Here is a 19,534-nt window from a genome sequence, read left to right as displayed (position 1 = left end):
GCCTGCATACTTCAGATATGTCCCCCAACCTTTCTTCTTTCTTTGAGCTGCCCCATTCTCCTGCACACGTGTTCAGCCCCCATGTGTTCACCCCTACCTGATATGATAGGTCATCCTTGTTTCATCATTTCACACCAAATGTTAATTTATAAGCTCTTGAAGGCTATCTTAGTTATTTAGTGCTGCTATAACAGAAATAACACAAGGGGGTGGCTTTAACAAACATGAATTTATTCTCTCATGGTTTAGGAAGCTAGAAGTCCAAATTCAGGGCTCCAGCTCTAGGGGAAGGCTTTCTCTCTTTGTCTACTCTGGGGGAAGGTCCTTATCTCCTTTCAACATCTATGGGCCAGGCACTCCTTGGAGATCTCCATGTGTCTTGGCATCAATCTTCCCGAGTCTAGGAAATTTTCAGCAAAGGGACCCCAGGTCCAAAGGATGCACTCTGCTCCCAGCTCTTTTTCCTGGCAGTAGTTAGGTCCCTCTACTCTCTGCTCATGTCTCTTTCCTTTTATCCCTTGTAAGATAAAAGGTGTGACTCAAGCAAGGGTGTGACTTGAGTAAGGGCATGACTTATAAGGTGGTGACTCAAGATACATCCCACCCTGATTCTACCTCATTAACAAAGAGAAGTGAGGATTTACAACATATCACAAAATGGAGGATGATTATATCAGATCACAAAATGAAGGACAACCACACAATACTGGAAATCACGGTCTAGCCAAGTTGACAAAAATTTTCAGGGAACATAATTCAAGCCATGACAAAGGCCAGAGATGGCTTCATTTATTTGTGATGTCATGTCATCTGAAATAACTTACATATGGTTGCTCGTGAAATTCTTAACAAAATTCCACTTTGATACTTAAATATTAAGAGAAAAAAAACTGATCTTAAATTCATGGCACTGTGCCTTAACTGAGAGTTGTAACTTAGATCTTTAGGAGTACTGATAAGGATAGAGAAATATCAGGTTCTCTTTTAAGCCCCTGATTTGGAAATGACATATTGTTCAAGACTTTTAAAACCTGTATTCAAAGACCAAGTCATTGCTGTAGAGTTGATTCTAACTCATGGCAGCCCATGTGTTTCAGAGTTTTCTTGGCTGTAACCTTTACAGAAGCAGGCAGAAGTAAAGGAAAGAGAATTCCTGATTTTTGGCAAGATAAATCTGGTTATAAACTTCAAAAACTTATTTTAAGGTGAAATACAGGCATAACTCATTTTATTGCACTTCACTTTATTGCACTTTGCAGATACTGGATCCTGTGTCCTGCAAGTCTGTTGGAACCATTTTTTCCAACAGCCTGTGCTCACTTTGTGTCTCTGTATCACATTTTGGTAATTTTTGCAGTATTTCAAACTTATTCATTATTATTATATCTACTATGGTAATCTGTGATCAGTGATCTTTGATGTTACTGTAGTAATTATTTTGGGGTACCACGAACCATGCCTATAAAATATGGTGAACTTAATCGATAAACGTTGTGTGTCTTCTGACTGCTGCACTGACCGCCCATTCCCCTGTCTCTCTCCCTCTCCTCAGGCCTCCCTATTCCCTAAAACGATATTGAAATTAGGCCAGTTAATAACCCTACAATGGCCTCTAAGTGTTCAAGTGAAACGAAGAGTGGTATGTCTCTCACTTTAAATCAAAAGCTAGAAATGATTAAGCTTAGTGAGGAATGCATGTGAAAGCTGAGATGGGCCAAAATCTAGGCCTCTTGCACCAAACAGTTGGCCAAGCTGTGAATGCAGAGGAAAAGTTCTTGAAGGAAATTAAAAGTGCTACTCCAGTGAACCCTGGGAATGGTAAGGAAGTGAAACAACCTTGTTGCTGATATGGTGAAGGTTTTAATGGTCTGGATAGAAGGTCAAGCCAGCCACAACATCCCCTTAAGCCAAAGTCAGGGTAAGGCCCTAACTCTCTTCAATTCTATGAAGGTGAGAGAGGTGAGGAAGCTGCAAAAGAAAAGTTTGAAGCAAGCAGAGGTGGGTTCATGAGTTTTAAGGAAAGAAGTCGTGTCTAACATAAAAGTGCAAGGTGAAGCAACAATTGCTGATGGAGAAGCCTGCAGTAAGTTATCCAGAAGATTTAGCTAAGATAACTGATGAAGGTGGCTACACTAAACAACAGATTTTCCATGTAGACAAAACAGCCTTCTTTGGCAAGAAGATGCCATCTAGGATTTTCACAGCTAGAGAGAAGAAGACAATGTCTGGCTTCAAAGCTTCAAAGGACAGGCTGACTCTCTTGTTAGGGGCTAATGCAGCTGGTGACTTTAAGTAGAAGCCAGTGCTCATTTACCGTTCTGAAAATCCTAGGTCCCTTAGGAGTTATGCTAAATCTACTCTGCCTGTGCTCTATAAATGGAACAGGAGAGCCTGGATGAGAGTACATCTGTTTACAACATGGTTTACTGAATATTTTAAACCCACTGTTGAGACCTAGTGCTCAGGAAAAAAGATTCAAAATATTACTGTTCATTGACAAGGCACCTGGTCACCCAAGAACTCCTATGGAGATGTACCAGGAGATTAATGTTGTTTTCATGCCTGCTAACAACATCCATTCTGCAGCCCATGGATCAAGGAGTAATTTCGATTTTCAAGTCCTATTATTTAAGAAATACATTTTATAAGGCTATAACCGCCATAGATAGTGATCCTTCTGCTGGATCTGGGCAAATAAATTGAAAACCTGGAAAGGATTCACCATTCTAGATGCCGTTAAGAACATTTGTGATTCATGGCAGGAGGGCAAAACAGGAGTTTGGAAGAAGTTGATTCCAACCCTCATGGATGACTTTGAGGGGTTCAAGACTTCAGTGGAGGAAGTAACTGCAGATGTCATGGAAATAGCAAGAGAACTAAAATTAGAAGTGGAGCCTGAAGATGTGACTGAATTGCTGCAATCTCATGATGAAACTTTCATGGATGAGGAGTTACCTCTCATGGATGAGCAAAGAAAGTGTTTCTTGAGATGGAACCTACTCCTGGTGAAGAAGCTGTGAACATTGTTGAAATGACAACAAAGGATTAAGAATATTACACAAACGTAGTTGATAAAGCAGTGAGTGTTTGGGAGGATTGACTCCAATTTCGAAAGAAGTTCTACTGTGGGTGATATGCTATTAAACAGCATCACATCCTACAATGAAATCTTTCATGAAAGGAAGGGTCAATCGATGCGACTCCCTTCACTCTTGTCTTATTTTAAGAAATTGGCACAGACGCCCCAGCCTTCAGCAATCACCACCCTGATCAGTCAGCAACCATCAACACTGAGGCAAAAACCTCCGCCAGCAAAAAAGTTACAACTCGCTGAAGGCTCAGATGATGGTTAGTGTTTTTTTTTTTTTAATTGTGCTTTAAGTGAAAGTTTACAAATCAAGTCAGTCTCTCATGTAAAAATTTATACGCACCTTGCCATGTACTCCTAGCTGCTCTTCCCCTAATGAGACAGCACACTCCTTCTCTCCACTCTGTATTCCCTGTGTCCATTCAACCAGCTCCTGTCCCGCTCTGCCTTCTCATCCCACCTCCAGACGGGAGCTGCCTGCATAGTCTTATGTGTCTACTTGAGCCAAGAAGCACACTCCTCACCAGTATCATATTCTTATAGTCCAGTTCAATCCCTGTCTGAAGAGTTGGCTTCAGGAATGGTTCCAGTCTTGGGCTAACAGAGGGTCCAGGGACCATGACCTCCGGGGTCCCCCTAGTCTCAGACAGACTGTTAAGTCTGGTCTTTTTATGAGAATTTGAGCTCTGCATCCCATTTTTCTCCTGCTGTTTCATACTTAATAGACTACAGAATAGTGTAAAGATAACATTTATATGCACTGGGAAACCAAAATAGTGGTGTGACTCCTTTTATTGTGATATTCACTTTATTGCAATGGTCTGGAACCTAACCCATGATATCTGTGAGGTATGCCTGTAGGTGGGCCTAAGGACGGGACTTGAAAAAACCTTTTCTTTAAAAAGAAAGAACTAAGGCTAACTCTGTTTTAATTTTCTTCCTCTCTCTCTCAGGTTTTGCTAAAGGATATGGAGAAAGGGCACAGTTTGCTGAAATCAGCCCGGGAGAAAGCAGAGAGGGCTCTTAAATTCTTAGAGGATGGTGAGGCGGCGTCATTGAGGAAAGAGATCCACAACCACGTGGAGCAGTTGAAGGAGCTGACCAGCAATGTTCGGAAAGAGCACATGGCCCTGGAAAAAGGCCTTCATTTAGCAAAGGAATTCTCAGATAAATATAAAGCACAAACTCAGTGGATAGCAGAATACCAGCAAATCCTACACATTCCTGAAGAACCCAAGATGGAATTATATGAGAAAAAAGCTCAGTTGTCTAAATACAAGGTAGAGTGTTGTTACTTGTTGATGGATGGGTATGGAAGTCATGTAAGGGTTAAATGGGAGTGGAGCCGATTCTGGGTGTGTGTCACCATAACCACGGCTGGTAAAACATCTTGGCATGTGTGTTCTACTGGTGGTGCATGATGTTGTCACATGGGTAGATTGATTTGGCCAGATACACTGCCTCAAAGTTATTTTTCCATTCTAAGATTATTTTTTTTCTGATATTCAAAGATTGTATCAATAAATGGAGATCTTTTCTGACAGTATGATCCAGGTATCTATAGCCTCACAACAAATCTTCTTGGCATTAGGATCCCATATGGCTAAATTTTACCTGTCCCACATAGAGGCTTCCCTTCATCTTTTGGTACCCAAGAGCTATAAGATTTCCTATGATGAACTGAAAAAGAAATGTCATATTTGTAAGGAAAGAAGCTCTAATTAACAAACTGTGGCTAAACTCCTTAGAAATCAGTTTTGAAACAACTAAACAGAGTGGTGGTTGATATACATGATATAAAAAAGCAGTTACTGTTGAATCCATTCCAACTTGTGGCTCTTCCATGTCAGAGGAGAGCTGTGCCCCATAGCTCTCTCAGTGGTTGATTTTTAAGAAGTAGATCACCAGGCCTTTATTCCAAGACACCTGTGGGTAAACTGGGACCTCCAACGTTTAGGTTAGCAGCTGAGTGTGTTAACCGTTTACCACAGGGATTCTGTACATGATATAAAGATATTTTCCATGCTCAGATTTTTCAAACAATCACCTAAGCTTATCTGTGGAATAATTTGTGTTTTAGATTATATCAGAATAATTTAGCGAGAGTCTTTAAGAATTAGTGTGGCTTATTTTATCCCAGAGCTTTTTCAGTTGGAAGCTTTTACAAGCACCTCCTCCACCCAGTGTGTCTATTCCTGTCCTTGGCTTCAACTGCCAAGCCTGACAACTTGTAGTTGAAGGGGCCAGATACAAGCCACAACCTTTTCTTTTTTTCCAACTGAGTTCTTGATATTTAAATAGGGCTTTTAGCCTGTCACAGCAAGGTTGCAGCTAGAATTTTGCTCCTGATTTCATCTCCAGCTCAAGCTGTAATTAACTGCATGAACTCAAAATCAGAAGATAGGGGCCTCTCTCCCATCAATGTATGTTGAAATTCTTTCCCTCTGCTGATAGAAATGAGGTGGTAGCCAGAAATATGAGAACGTTAAGTTTGTTATTGTTGATAGTGGATGCAGAGTCCGCTTTGACTCATGGCGATCTATGTATAACAGGTTAAAATGTTGCCCAGTTCTGCACCATCTTCATGATCTTTGGTATGTTTGGGCTTATCTTCCAACACTGTATTTTACAATAATCTGTTGTAATCCATAAGGTTGTCATTGACAAATTTTCAAAGTAAATTGCCAGGCCTTTCTTCCTAGTCTGTCTTAGTCTGGAAACTCTGCTGAAACCTGTTCACCATGGACAGGTAGTATTTGAAATGCCAGTGGCCGAGCTTCCAGCATCATAAAAAAAAAAAAAAAAAAAAATTTGTAAGTCACTACAGCATGACAAACTGACAGATTGGTGGTGGATGTTAAATTAGCCAAATGTGATTATCTTCTATACTTCTCTCTCCACATGTGAAGGGGCCAATTGTCATGTTACAGTGTTTTAAAACTATATAAATTCCAACCAATCATTCTTTAATATTTTTAGTTTATTGATTTATAAGATATCTATCAGACCTTTATGTGTGGTAGATCATCTCTTAGACACACTACATACGTGTGTATGTATTCATCTTGGGCACACAGATGAACAGGCTTTTTTTATTTTTCTTTGGAATTCAAGTCACTTCAACAAATGGTGCTGTCCCATGAGCCATCAATAAAATCGGTGAGAGAGAAAGGAGAAGCTCTTCTGGAACTGGTGCAGGATGCTACTTTAAAAGACAAAGTAGAGAAACTTCAAGCTGATTACCAGGACCTCTGCAGTGCAGGAAAGGTAAGGGGAGGTCAGAAATTTGGGGCAAAGGTGTTATTACCAAAAAGGGGCCCTGACTCCTTTCTCTGTCGTATCATTTCAAGGGCTTCTATGGGTTGTATTTCTCCCTTTTATTCAGATTGCCATTTTCAATGGCAGAAAATGACTCTATGATTTTTTCTCTTCCTTGTAATTTTCTGATGTAAGTAACTCCACCTCCCCTGTGAGTTACACTGGGTTTTTTGAAATATAAAAGTTTTGAGTCGGTTTTTGTCTTGAAAGTCACCTCTAACAGGCACTGGTATTACAGGAGCATGTCTTCAGCCTGGAGGTGAAAGTCAAAGACCACGAAGATTACAACAGTGAGCTCCAGGAAGTGGAAAAGTGGCTCTTACAGATGTCAGGCCGACTGGTGGCACCTGACCTCATGGAGACCAGCAGCCTGGAGACAATCACCCAGCAGCTGGCCCATCACAAGGTACCACTCATCTCTAAACAGCTGACTTTGTTGCTGTTAGTTACCGTCAAGTTGGCTCTGGCTCATGGTGACCCTGTGTACAACAGAGCGAAATGTTATCTGGTCCTTCATCATCTTCACAGTCATTGGTGTGCTAGAGTCCGTTGTTGTGGCCGCTGTGTATTTTGAATGACTTCTACCTTGGGGGGGTTCATCTTCCAGCACTATATCAGACAGCGTTCTGTTGTGATTCGTAGGGTTTTCATTGGCTCGTTTCCACAAGTAGACCACCGGCCCTTCTTACTAGTCTGTTTTAGTCTGGAAACTCTACTGAAACCTGTCCACCATGGGTCACCCTGCTGGTATTTGAAATAGTGGTGGCATAACTTCCAGGATCATAGCAACACACAAGCCACCCCAAATGACAAACTGACAGACGGGCAGTGGCTGAACAGGACAGCTTTAACAGTCGTGCTTTTGTGTGTGTTCGTGTGTGTACATACACACACGTGTGGGTTACAGTGATTGTACTTACAGAATCAGTTCCGAATCTCATGAATATTGGCAAATTGTCATGGTAGCTCCACAGACACATCCAAACTCCCTGAGGGACCAAATTGCTGGGCTGAGGGCTGCGGGGACCATGGTCTCAGGGAACGTCTAGCTCAGTTGGCATAACAGAGTTTATAAAGAATGTGTTCTACATTCTACTTTCTAGATGGTGCCCGGCTACCACCGACTGCTCTGACAGGGATCACGATAGAGGGTTCTAGAAGAGCTGGAGAAAAAATGTAGAACAAAATTCTAACTCAAAAAGAAAGACCAGACTTGCTGGCCTGAAAGAGACTGGAGAAACCCTGAGAGTATGGCCCCTGGATACCCTTTCAGCTCAGTAATGAGGCCACTCCTGAGGTTTACCTTTCAGCCAAAGATTGAACAGTCTCACAGAACCAAACAAGACTAGGGGGGCACCCCAGCCCTGGGGCAGGGACTGGAAGGTAGAAGGAAACAGGACAGCTGGTAACAGGGAACCCAGGGTTGAGAAGTGAGAGTGTTGACGTGTCATAGGGTTGTTAACCAACATCACACAACAATGTGTGTACTCTTTAATGAGAAACTAGGTTGTTCTGTAAACCACCTAAAGTTAAAAAAAAAGAATATTGGCCAGCCGAGAACCAGAGTAGTTGAATCCTGGCATTCAACTTCTCAACACATTATAACATTTTTCCCAGCTAATACTTTTATCTCAGCATTTAGTCTTTATGGAGCAATTTATGAAAGAAAGAGATATTTCTCTTTTAGAAAAGTGCAGCCAAAGATAGGATACAGACTAGTAATCAGAAAGTCTGGAATGGAGGCTAGACTCTTCCCCTTCCCATCTGAGGGAACTCAGTCTCTCTGAGTCTCCTTTCAAACTCCTCTTAAAGGGTGATAATAATACCAGCCCCATCACGAAACTGTTGGATAATGTCTGTGAAGAGTTTTGCAAACCACAAAGTATGAAACTGATTCAAGGTTTTCTTATCTTTATTAACATGTATTTTTAGAAGTTACATATACCAGGTGACTGATATCATATGGTTACAATTTTATGGAGCAATTATTGGTGATCACCGTGGGAAACTGCATTTGAGCCATGACTTGGTGAATATCTGGTAGTGTGCCTTAGGAAAGCCACTGAACCTCTCTGGGCTTCAGTATTCCTATCTGTAGGAAATTTTATTCAGAAAATGTGAATAGAAAATCAACCACGTGATACGTTCTAGTAGACACTGAGGTAACGCCAACCCAGTAGATAGTCTATTCCATTAATAAATTCATGATACAGTGGTTCTATTCCAACTCAAAGACGAAATGGTGCCTGTAATATGGTGTCTGTAACAACCGCTAACCTGACACTATTGTAAAAAGTGGTGAGGCTCTAGCTGCTGAGGGGCCACCTGTGTTTCCCTTAGATGTATTGAGGTAGCCATCCAGGAAGCCCTGTGTTGGAAAGTGTCACTTGCCATTAGCATCATATAGTAATAAAGAAATTAAAACCTAATTTGAAAAGTTCATATCTCCTTTCTGAGAGATCTATATGAATGCTCATTAAAGAATGTATGTGGTATAGTGGTATGAGCTGAATTCAGGCAGAGCTGAGTCTAAGCCCTGGTGGCTCTGCCATTTACTAGTTGTGTGATCTCGAGTGTGTTAAATTACCTCTCTGTGCTTCAGTCTCCTCATCTGTCAAACAATGGCGATATGGACATTAATCAGGGCTTTTAAATAGTTCTTGAAATATAGCAGATGCTTAATAAGTGGTAAATTATATTTTTATCAATATGAGTATTAGTAGAGGTGAATTAGATATTGATAACTGTGTTGTTGTTGTTGTTACCTGTCTTTCAGTTGACTCTGGCTCATGACAGCCTATGTACAACAGAACAAAATGTCCCCTGACCCTGTGCCATCCTCACAATTGCCAGAATGTTGAAGACCATCATTTCAGCTACTATTGTGCCATTCCATCTCACCCACGGTGTCCCATGCTCTTGCTGGCCCTGTACTTCACTCACCATGATGCCTTCCCCTAGCGACTGATCCCTCCTGATAACGTGTCCAAAGCAAGCTAATTGGACAGTGTTCTGTTGTAATGCACAGGGTTTCCATTGACTAATTTTTGGAAGTAAATCACCAGGCCTTTCTTCTTAGACTGTCTTAGTCTGGAAGCCCCACTAAAACTGTTCACCGTGGGTGACTCTGCTGGTATTTGAAATACTAGTGTCATGGCTACCAGCATCATAGCAACATGCAAGCTACCACAGTATGATAAACTGACAGGTGGTGGAGATACACACTGTTGTTGTAGTTAGTTGCTGTCCAGTCGTTTTGACTCATGGCAACTCCATGCGTGCAGAGTAGAGCTGCTTCATAGGGTTTTCAAGGCTGTGACCTTTCCGAAGCAAATTGCCAAGCCTGTCTTCTGAGGTGCCTCTAGGTGGGTTCAAACTGCCAACCTTTCAGCTGGTAGTTGAGAGCCTAACCATTTGCACCACTCAGGGACTCCAGAGTGTACATTAGATATTGATAATTAAATATTATATAAATTAATAATTATATGTTAAATTATTAAATGTTAGGTAAATTAAATTATAATTGTTGTTTTGAGCATAAATTATATGAGAATTATGATTTAAAGACCTGAAAAATATACAGCCATGCGTTTCCTGGTAATAATATCATGGAGAAGATATCTCTGTAGCCAAAACAGGCCTGAATGCAGCCTAGTCTTAAAGGTGACTTCATCCTTCCCTGAGTCACTTAATCCCTTAAACTCGTTAACTCTATTAAATTACCAAACATGCCCTGAAAACATATCTGTGCTTCTTTGTTTTTTTTCATTACCTAATATGTAACCAAGACAAATTGCAAAACTCGTAGAAAAACTGTGAATTATTAAACAGTGAAATTATCAACCTTAAACTTTCTGTTTGAGGAATAGGCTATTTTAAAATAAAAAGTGGACTCCTTAGAACTCTGTCTTTGTTTCATTTTCTTAGGCAATGATGGAAGAAATTGCTGGCTTCGAAGACCGTTTGAACAACCTTAAAATTAAAGGCGACAATCTGATCAGCCAGTGTGCAGACCACCTTCAAGCTAAACTTAAACAAAACGTGCTCGCTCATCTGCAGGGGACAAAGGATAGTTACTCAGCAATCTGCAGTACAGCTCAGAGGGTGAGTGTATCTCGTAACTTTGTATGAGGATGATTAATTATGGAGAAGGGCTGTGGAATCTGGTTTTTAAAAAGAGTATCAATGCTTCATTCTTTGGAAAGTGTTGGCGTGCGTCCTGACAGAAAATAGGAGGATAGCTTTTATAGTGTCGACATGAGCACAGAACTAATGGATCCTATATTTCATGGATGTGTTTGAGCAGTGAATTTCCAACGTTCAATTTTACTCAACCCCTTTATCCCATGAATTGATGGTGAAAATTAATTACGCTGATAGGTTGTTCTGTTTTTATTTGCACACCAGCAGTACTTCTTTCTAATTTGTCATTTATTTCATAACACCAAAATAATTGTTTATTCTGTAATGTTCACAAAATTGTTCTTTTTAACTCTGTGCAGCCTAGGCTTTATTTACTGTAATTCAGTATTTTTATGTATTCATAAAATTGAGAAAAAGAGTGTCTTAGTTATCTAGTGCCGCCATGACAGAAATACCACAAACAGAAATGTATTTTCTCACAGAAGTCTGAATTCAGGGTGCTAGCTCTAGGGGAGGAAACCCTAGTGGTGTAGTGGTTAAGTGCTATGGTTGCTAACCAAAGGGTCAGCAGTTCAAATCTGCCAGGCGCTCCTTGGAAACTCTATGGGGCAGTTCTACTCTGTCCTGTAGGGTCGCTATGAGCCGGAATCGACTCGACGGCACTGGGCTAGCCCTAGGGGAAGTCTTTCTCCCTCTGTTGGCTCTGTGAGGAGGTCTTTGTCTCTTCAGCTTCTGTTCGTTGGCTCCTTGGTGATCTTCATGTGGCATGGCATCTATCTTTCTCCATGTCTGCTTCCTTAACCTGCTCTTTTAGGTTTCAAAAGAGACCGACTCAAGACATACCCTGCACTAATACTTCTCATTAACATAACAATGAAAACCCATTCCCAAATGGAACTATGACAACAGGTATACAAAAAAAAAAAAAAAAAAAACCCAAACTCATTGCCATCAAGTCAATTCCGACTCATAGAGACCCTATAAGACAGAGTAGAACTGCCCCATAGGGTTTCCAAGGAGAGCCTGGTGAATTCGAACTGCTGACTTTTTGGTTAGCAGCTGTAGCTCTTAATAATGCCACCAGGGTTTCTGACCACAGGTATAGGAGTTAGAATTTACAACACGTATTTCTGGGGGACACAATTCAATCTGTAAGAAGGAATAAGTACCAATTTTGAGATCTACTTTAATAGGTATACTTCCACTAAAATGGAGTCATTGATGTTACAGAAATAAGACCAAGATGAATAAGAGTTGCCTTTTTAACAAAAAAAACTTAGTAAAATAAGTGAATTGCTATTTTATTATTCTAGAATTTTTAAATGACACTGCAGAAAGTATTTAAAAGCCTTCAGAAGGAGATCCTCTGTGTATTTCTGTTACTGTGCTGGGCTAGCCAGTGAGAACTGATGCTGATATACAAGAAACATGGGGAGAATGATCTGTGTTCATCATGATAATTAAATTAAAAAAACTAAGTGACATTAGTTGAATTTCGAGACTTAGAACATTTACATTCAAAAAGTTAAGACAAAGGAGGGCTAAAAAAAACCCTAGCAAATAATTGCAAATGATGACAAGGAGGAGAGAAGGAGAGAGAAGAGACAACCACATGGCTGGACATGGAGCTTCCTGGTGAGCTCACTTCACACGCTTAGGTTGATTGATGACTAACCCTGGAGTAGGCGTTTTCTGTGCATTAGGGATACTGCTTACATTTTTAAAAACATGAGTAGATGTTGGAGAAACAAGCACATAATTTAAAAATAAAATTTTTAAAAAGTAGATAAAATTCTATGAACATAATCAGAACTCCACAATTAAAACTTGCAAAAATGATAAGCGAGAACAAGCCTCCTCCCCCTTTTTTAGTTCTTCTTGGAATAAGACTAAATACGGGATAGGCCCAATGTCAGATGAAAATGATGAATTTAACACACAAAAGGGAAAAGCAGAATTCCATTATTGTTTCTATTGTCTCAATAATGGAAGAAATTCCAAACAAAGCTTATTTTCTTTTTCTTTCCTTCTACCCTTCCTTCCTTCTTTCCTTCCATCCTTTTCCCCCATCCCTCCCTCCCTTCTTCCTCCTCTCTCTCCCTACCTTCCTTCCTTCCTTCTTTCTCTTTTTTGGTGGAGTAGTTCGTTCAGGAAACATCATAGGTGTATCTCATCTTGAATCCAAGGAAATGCTTAATATTTTCTCATGATGTCTTTGTGTATAAAATGGAAGTTTGTAAGCTGGTTGAGGAGTAATTAATAGAATAGTCACTTCAGACATTTCTGGATTATTTTAGATGATTGTTCTGGAATATTGCTTCTAAAATGAAATGAGGACATCAAACACTCTCTTGCCTATGTTATAATTTAGTTCCAATTTGGCCCCATCTCTGAAGCAGAAGCATTACAGTTAGAGAAATATGGGTTAACTTTTCCTGAGATGGTGTTTTATTTTTACTTCCTAACTTAAACAAAAAGTTCAACAAAAGCACCATAGGGACAAAACTGACTTATGTTTAATGATTTACTTTGATGATTATATGTTTCTAAATTTCTAACAGATTTTTGCAATTATATTAACCCCACCCACATTCTCTTCCCATCATCAGGCTATTAAATTTTGATGTGTGGATTATAAACTGTGAGGTGTGGGTTATAAACCATGAGGCGTGGGTTGAGAAGTTTGAAGGCTTCCAAGGCTGTGACTTTTCATAAGCAGATTGCCAGGCACTTCTGGCCATTGCATGTTGCAACATTTTGGAACCTGTGTAAATGTCTTGTATAGTGTTGGAGTGTTGGGGTGGTGGGGCGGGGGGAGGCAATTTAAATAAACGTATTGAATTATTCATTTAATTCCAAGGCTCTGTATAGAGATCTTAAACAGCTCTGGCAACCTCAACATGATTGCTTTGTCTTAGGTGTACCAGAGTCTGGAACATGAGCTTAAGAAGCACGTCAGCCGACAAGATACGCTGCAACAGTGCCAGGCCTGGCTTTCTACAGTCCAACCCGATTTAAAGCCAAGCCCTCATCCACCTCTTAGCCGGGCAGAAGCTGTTAAGCAGGTAAGAGACTCCTGAAAGTTTATGTTGCACTTGGGCTTCATGCAGACAGTGAACATGCAATAATGGAGATGCATTATTCCTGAAGTACCAGCTTCGTCATCGCAGCCTATCCCCTTATCTACCTTTACTTTTACTTTCCTGGCATTTATTACTACCAGACATCCTATGACATATTTGTTTGTGTATTTATATACTATCTGCCTCTCTCATAAGACCTTAAGCTGCATGGGAGCAAAGGTCTTGTTTTGTGTATTGTTTTATATCTGGTACCTAAAGCAGAGCCCGCATAGACTGAACATTTTCACAGAAACACATTTCCCTGACCTATACATTAATAACCCACCAGGGGAAGCCTTTGTTGAGCATATGGAAGGAGACGAGCGATATGTGGACTTTCTGTAGAGAAAAGGCAGCTCAGGCATCTGTGTTTTTACCTCACTGCTATGAAGCCTGCAGATTGACTCTGACTTTTTCCTTTATTTGTCTTCAAGATACACAAAATACGTTATGAGAAGCAGGCCAGAGGAGGCAAGCAATTCCTTCTGTGCAATGCAAAATAAGCTAGAATTTGAGCAGACAGTCTGAAAAAATGGTAGAAGTTTCCTGGGTTTTCCCGGCTATGCAGGCTACTTTAGTTACTATGAGAAGCAGAGGGTGGACAAATGGATCCCTGTCCATGGGCTCTGAATTTTTTCCTGAGAAAAATTTCCTGGTTAATGTACTGAGCATAGCAAGATTATTTTTGAAGTGTCAACAAAGTATTACAAGTATTGTAAATATTTGCTACCCAAATACAGCCTGCATGTCTTTCATCCCAGCGATTGCCTATTTTCAGGTCAAACACTTCAGAGCTTTGCAAGAGCAGGCACGCACCTACTTAGATCTTCTTTGCTCCATGTGTGACTTGTCCAACTCCTCGGTAAAGACCACAGCAAAGGACATTCAACAAACAGAGCAAATGGTAAAAAGGCACTGTTAAATCACACTGAATATTTCTGTTTGGTTACATTGTTTTGAATGAAAGTTAGTGTGAGGTTGAAAGGAAATATCTCCTTGGATTACTCTTGCCATAATGCTCCTACAGCGATGGTAATGAAAAGGTATTTGAACTTCAACTAAATCATGGAAAAGTAAGCATACTTTGATACTGATTCCATGAATTATAATTAAAAAAAAAATTTAGTAGCATTCAACTGCTATCCCTTATATACACCTTTATATCAGGGATGGCAAAGAGCATGCCATCCATCAGACCCTTCTAATTCATTGGTAGTGACTACAGAGTGCAGGTTGTTAAGAAGGATTCTGAAGCTGTATCTGGAGTTGGAAGACAAAGGGTTGTGATGAGTTTGCAGCACCCTGTCCAGAGCAGCCAGACTAGCAGTACGGGGTCTGTGCGTTCCCCACTGCAGCTGTAAACTCTTCAGTGTAACACATTTGAGTTTAAAAGAGAAACATGACTTGTTTTTGGTATTTCATTTATTACATAATCACAGAATAATTGAATGATCTAAAGAAGAAAAAAAGTCTTAGAATCACATAGGTTTTTTTTCTTATGTAATTATTATCAAAACACAACCTGTATTTAAATCCTTGTGAAAGATATCTTTCATATTGTTTTACAGAAATGATATATTGAAATAAAGCATACGGTTACAAAACCCAGTGAAAGATTCTAAATATATACCCCAAACGTTAATAACTCAGTGTTTGATGAAAACGATCAACAAATGTCCAGTAGAGGACAACATAAGTCTTTTTCTAGTTAACCCCAACACCAAGTTCATGTGTCAGTGCAACAGATGTGTCTATTATAGCGCTCAGTGTGAACAGTTATTAGGGTTTTGATCTAATAAGTTGTTAACATTTCTGAGAGCTTCACAGTACTAATTAAAACCATATGCTGTAAGTCTTAGACATTTTAAGGCTTTAGATTGACTAAATCTAAAAGGAAATCTGTTGTTCCCGAAGTAAGTAAGTTCTTTGTGGAGTTACTGCTCTGTGTGTGTGTGTGCGCGCACGCGCGCATGTGCGTGAGGCATATGTGTAGGAATAGCAGTGACATATGTATGTATGTCTGGGCACATGGACAGGTTAAAGATTTGCATCACTACTTCATTGAACATAAATGCTTCCACCTATCATTTCTAACTTTTCCCCCTGTTTTCTCTAAAGATTGAACAGAGGCTAGCCCAGGCCCAGACCCTAACTCAGGGCTGGGAGGAGATCAAGCACATGGAGGCTGAGTTTTGGATTTATCTTCAGGATACCGATCAGCAGCTGCAGAATATGAAGAGGAGGCATTCAGAACTGGAGCTAAATATTGCACAGAACATGGTTTCCCAAGTAAAGGTAGGCGTTAACTTGTCCCAGGAGAGATAACAGAGGCAAAGACGGTAGAAAAGATGATGTATTTTCATATATTCACTTCCAATATGCCTGGTGTCAGCCAATCCTGAGGCATCAGTATAGCTATTTAAGGAATAAGATGGAATCAGAACAACCTTCATTTGGCGCCAGGGAAGGATACGTCTGAGAATAAACACTCCAATGTTTTCTTGGAACTCCAGTTGGCAACTCGCATTCCAAGGACATTCATTCTGTAGTGTGTCTTCCTGGACAAAGCAGCTGTGGCTTAGCCAACAAAGGCAGAAGTTTCTGCCACTGCACAAGCATGAAGCCTCATTATGTCTTATATATCCATCACAACATTGCTAAAGCTGTAGGATTGTAAGCGTATGATGAAAATATAATGGCCAATTATCATAAGTATATTAACTTGATTCAGAGTCAGACTAGACTTTTAACAAGCGTTGGGATTTATTGGCTCTCTATGATAATGAGTCATATATATTTTCTACTGGAATATTGCTTAAAGATGCAGAAAAAAGAATAGAGATGACAGATTATTTTTTCTCAAAGTCATGAGACTAAAAATTTTCAGAAAATGAAGGCTATACTTCAAGGTAAGATACTAACTTTTTTCTTTAGAAACTATGATATTGTCTTACATTTATCAGTTTTTCTTCATACTTTCCAAAGTAACTCAGTAAAAGAAAATACCATAGATCACCTTTGATCCTTTTATAAGAATTGGAAATTTGTTTTCATAAAGAGGTATGGTGACTTTTAGATTTTCTCTTTGTCCCTCAAAACTGTTATACATTCTTCAGTTTTATTATATCCAAGTACTTAAAATGTTTAGAGTTATGGTAGGTATGTCTCGCTTATTTGGGGGTTCCTTACACCGTATTTGGAAACCCTAGTGGCATAGAAGTTAAGAGCTACAGCTGCTAACCAAAAGATTAGCAGTTTCTTGGAAACCGTATGGGGCAGTTTTACGCTGTCCTAGAGGGTCGCTATGAGTCAGAATTGACTTAACGGCAGTGGGTCTGGTGTTTTTTTTTTACACCTTACTTATTTTTGTTGTTGTTGTTGTTATCTTTTAGGATTTTGTTAAGAAAGTACAGTCCAAACAGGCATCAGTGGCTGCTATCACAGAAAAGGTGAATAAGTTAACAAAGAAGCAGGAGTCTCCTGAACACAAGGAAATAAGTCATTTAAATGACCAGTGGTCAGATCTGTGCCTTCAGTCTAACAATCTGTGCTCACAAAGAGAAGAGGATCTTCAGAGAACAAGAGATTACCATGACTCTATGAAGGTCGTTGAAGTATTCTTAGAGAAATTTACTACAGACTGGGATAACTTGGCCAGGTAACAGAAATTTTCCAGTGGGTCACAAAAATACTAAGCCAGAAATTTCCTATTTCTGTAAAATTTTTAAATGTCTAACTTATGTTTTTAACATGTATCATCTGCCGTTATTGATACTGATAGAACCTTGCCAACCAGTCACCATTGAGTCGACTCCGCCTCATGGCAACTCTGTGTATGTCAGAGTAGAACTGTGCTCTGCTGGGTTTTCAGTGGTTTTTTGTTTTTCGGAAGTAGATTGTCAGGTCTTTCTTTCTAGGCACCTCTGGGTGGACTCAAACCTCCAATCTTTTGGTTTTCAGCCAAGCGCATTAACCATTTCTACCACCCAGATACTCCAGAACATTGTTAAGAGAACCTAATATTGTCATGGAAACCCTGGTGGCATAGTGGTTAAGAGCTACAGCTGCTAACAAAAAGGTCAGTAGTTCGAATCCACCAGGTGCTCTTTGGAAACCATATGGGGCAGATCTACCCCATCCTATAGGGTTGCTATGAGTCAGAATCGACTGGATGGCAATGGAATATTGTCATATGGATACAGATTCGTGGTTTTCCTAGTCCAATATTAATTTTACCAGTAGATAAAAAGGAAATATTTTAAAACAATAGTCTTTCTCTGTGACCTTGAAGAATATTCCCAAGACCATTACTGTGACCTGAAAGAGTATACCAAGAATATGTCTAACCACAAAACCAAACCTGTTGCCATCGAGTAGATTCCGACTCGTAGTGACCCTATAGGACAGAGGAGAATTGCCCCATAGGATTTCGAAGGAGCAGATGGTGGACTGAAACTGCCAACCTTTAGGTTAGCAGCTGAGCTCTTAACCACTGTGCCACGAGGACTCCATCTCTTCTAGTTTCCTTTAATTACCAATTATAGGACGATTATCTATGGATTCATGAAAGGAATCCTTCCTGAGCCCATATATTCCACAGGTTTCTTATCAACTCTATAAAGTAATACATTCTATGTAATTCAGTCAGGTTATGTCTCGTCTTGTGCTATTCTAGAAATTAGTGTAAAACAACAAATTCTGTTGATCTGTGTCCTTTGTGATTTTGTAGTATTTGAACCCCTCATAGCTCTTTTATTTGAAAAATCAGAATTTTCCCCTATAGATCATTATGTGGTAACTTTTTCATCATTATAATTGTCAAAATCTGCACTGCTTCTGCCCAAATTTATTAGCTTGCAGCAATTAAACTACAGATATTATTCTAGATGTAGTTTAATCATGTTTGTTGTTGTTGTTGTCAGGCTCCATTGAGTCGATTTCAACTCATAACAACCCCACGTGACAAAGTAGGACTGCCCCATAGTGTTTTCTAGGCTGTGATCTTTATGGAAGCAGACTGTGAGGTCTTTCTCCTGTGGAACTGCTGGGTGGGTTTGAACCACCAACCTTTTGGTTAGCAGATGAGCACTTAATTGTTGCACCACCAGAGCTCCTTGTATATATAGATGTAGGTATTTGTATGGGTCCCTGGGTGGTACAAACCGTTAGGCGTTCAACTACCAGTCGAACAGTTGAGTATTCGAAGAACCCACCCAGAGGTGCTTCAGAAGACAGGACTAGCCGTCTGCTTTCAAAAGGTCACAGTTTTGAAAACACTATGGAGCAGTTCTACTCTGCACCCATGTGGTTGCCATGAGTTGGAATCAACTGGATGGTGACGAACAATAGCATAGTATTTTCTGATTTGCTTTCAACGTTTTTTCTTGGTGCTCAACATTTTACTTGCCTTTTAGTCTTTGTTGGATTGGAGGGCTGAATCCAGTTAATATTAAAAAAAAAAAAAACCAAAATATGTTTTGGCTGACAATTAGGCAGCTGCGTCTGGTTGACCCACACGCACCTCGGACTTAATGTGTCCGAAACAGAACTCATTATCTTGATTCCCAAACCTACTCCTTAGAACTGATGATTTGACAAATGAAAGAGAATATGCTTCCACTTTCTCATGTGTTCTGTAGCCAAAGTGGTAATAATTTTTTGCATTTGACACACATTTTTAAAGATGTCTAATGATAAACAGGAGCCCTGGTTGCCCAGTGGTTAAGTGCTATGGCTGCTAACCACAAGACTGGCAGTTCAAATTCACCAGCAGTGTCTTGGAAGCCCTATGGGGCAGTTCTCCTCTGTCCTATATATGGTCACTATGGGTTGGAATCGACTTGATGGTAACGGGTTTTTTGGT

General features: G+C 40.0%; 1 protein-coding gene across 16 annotated transcripts in view; it reads left to right on the top strand.

Annotated features, from left to right (window-relative positions):
* Positions 1–19,534, top strand: part of SYNE1 (spectrin repeat containing nuclear envelope protein 1) — a 558,323-nt gene that overhangs the window by 300,446 nt on the left and 238,343 nt on the right. For 15 of the 16 annotated variants that reach the window (XM_049903961.1, XM_049903893.1, XM_049903931.1 and 12 more), the window contains 8 exons: positions 4,042–4,368; positions 6,203–6,355; positions 6,645–6,812; positions 10,334–10,510; positions 13,468–13,614; positions 14,450–14,575; positions 15,790–15,966; positions 17,064–17,329. In XM_049903961.1, coding sequence (XP_049759918.1) covers positions 4,042–4,368; positions 6,203–6,355; positions 6,645–6,812; positions 10,334–10,510; positions 13,468–13,614; positions 14,450–14,575; positions 15,790–15,966; positions 17,064–17,329 — 1,541 coding nt within the window. Of the gene's footprint in view, positions 1–8; positions 3,349–4,041; positions 4,369–6,202; positions 6,356–6,644; positions 6,813–10,333; positions 10,511–13,467; positions 13,615–14,449; positions 14,576–15,789; positions 15,967–17,063; positions 17,330–19,534 lie in introns of those variants that run through there. The other variant, XM_049903971.1, reaches the window with a different exon arrangement.

This window comes from Elephas maximus, chromosome 1 (assembly GCF_024166365.1).
Source record: "Elephas maximus indicus isolate mEleMax1 chromosome 1, mEleMax1 primary haplotype, whole genome shotgun sequence".
NCBI lineage: Eukaryota > Metazoa > Chordata > Mammalia > Proboscidea > Elephantidae > Elephas > Elephas maximus.
This window is presented reverse-complemented; position numbering and strand designations above follow the sequence as displayed.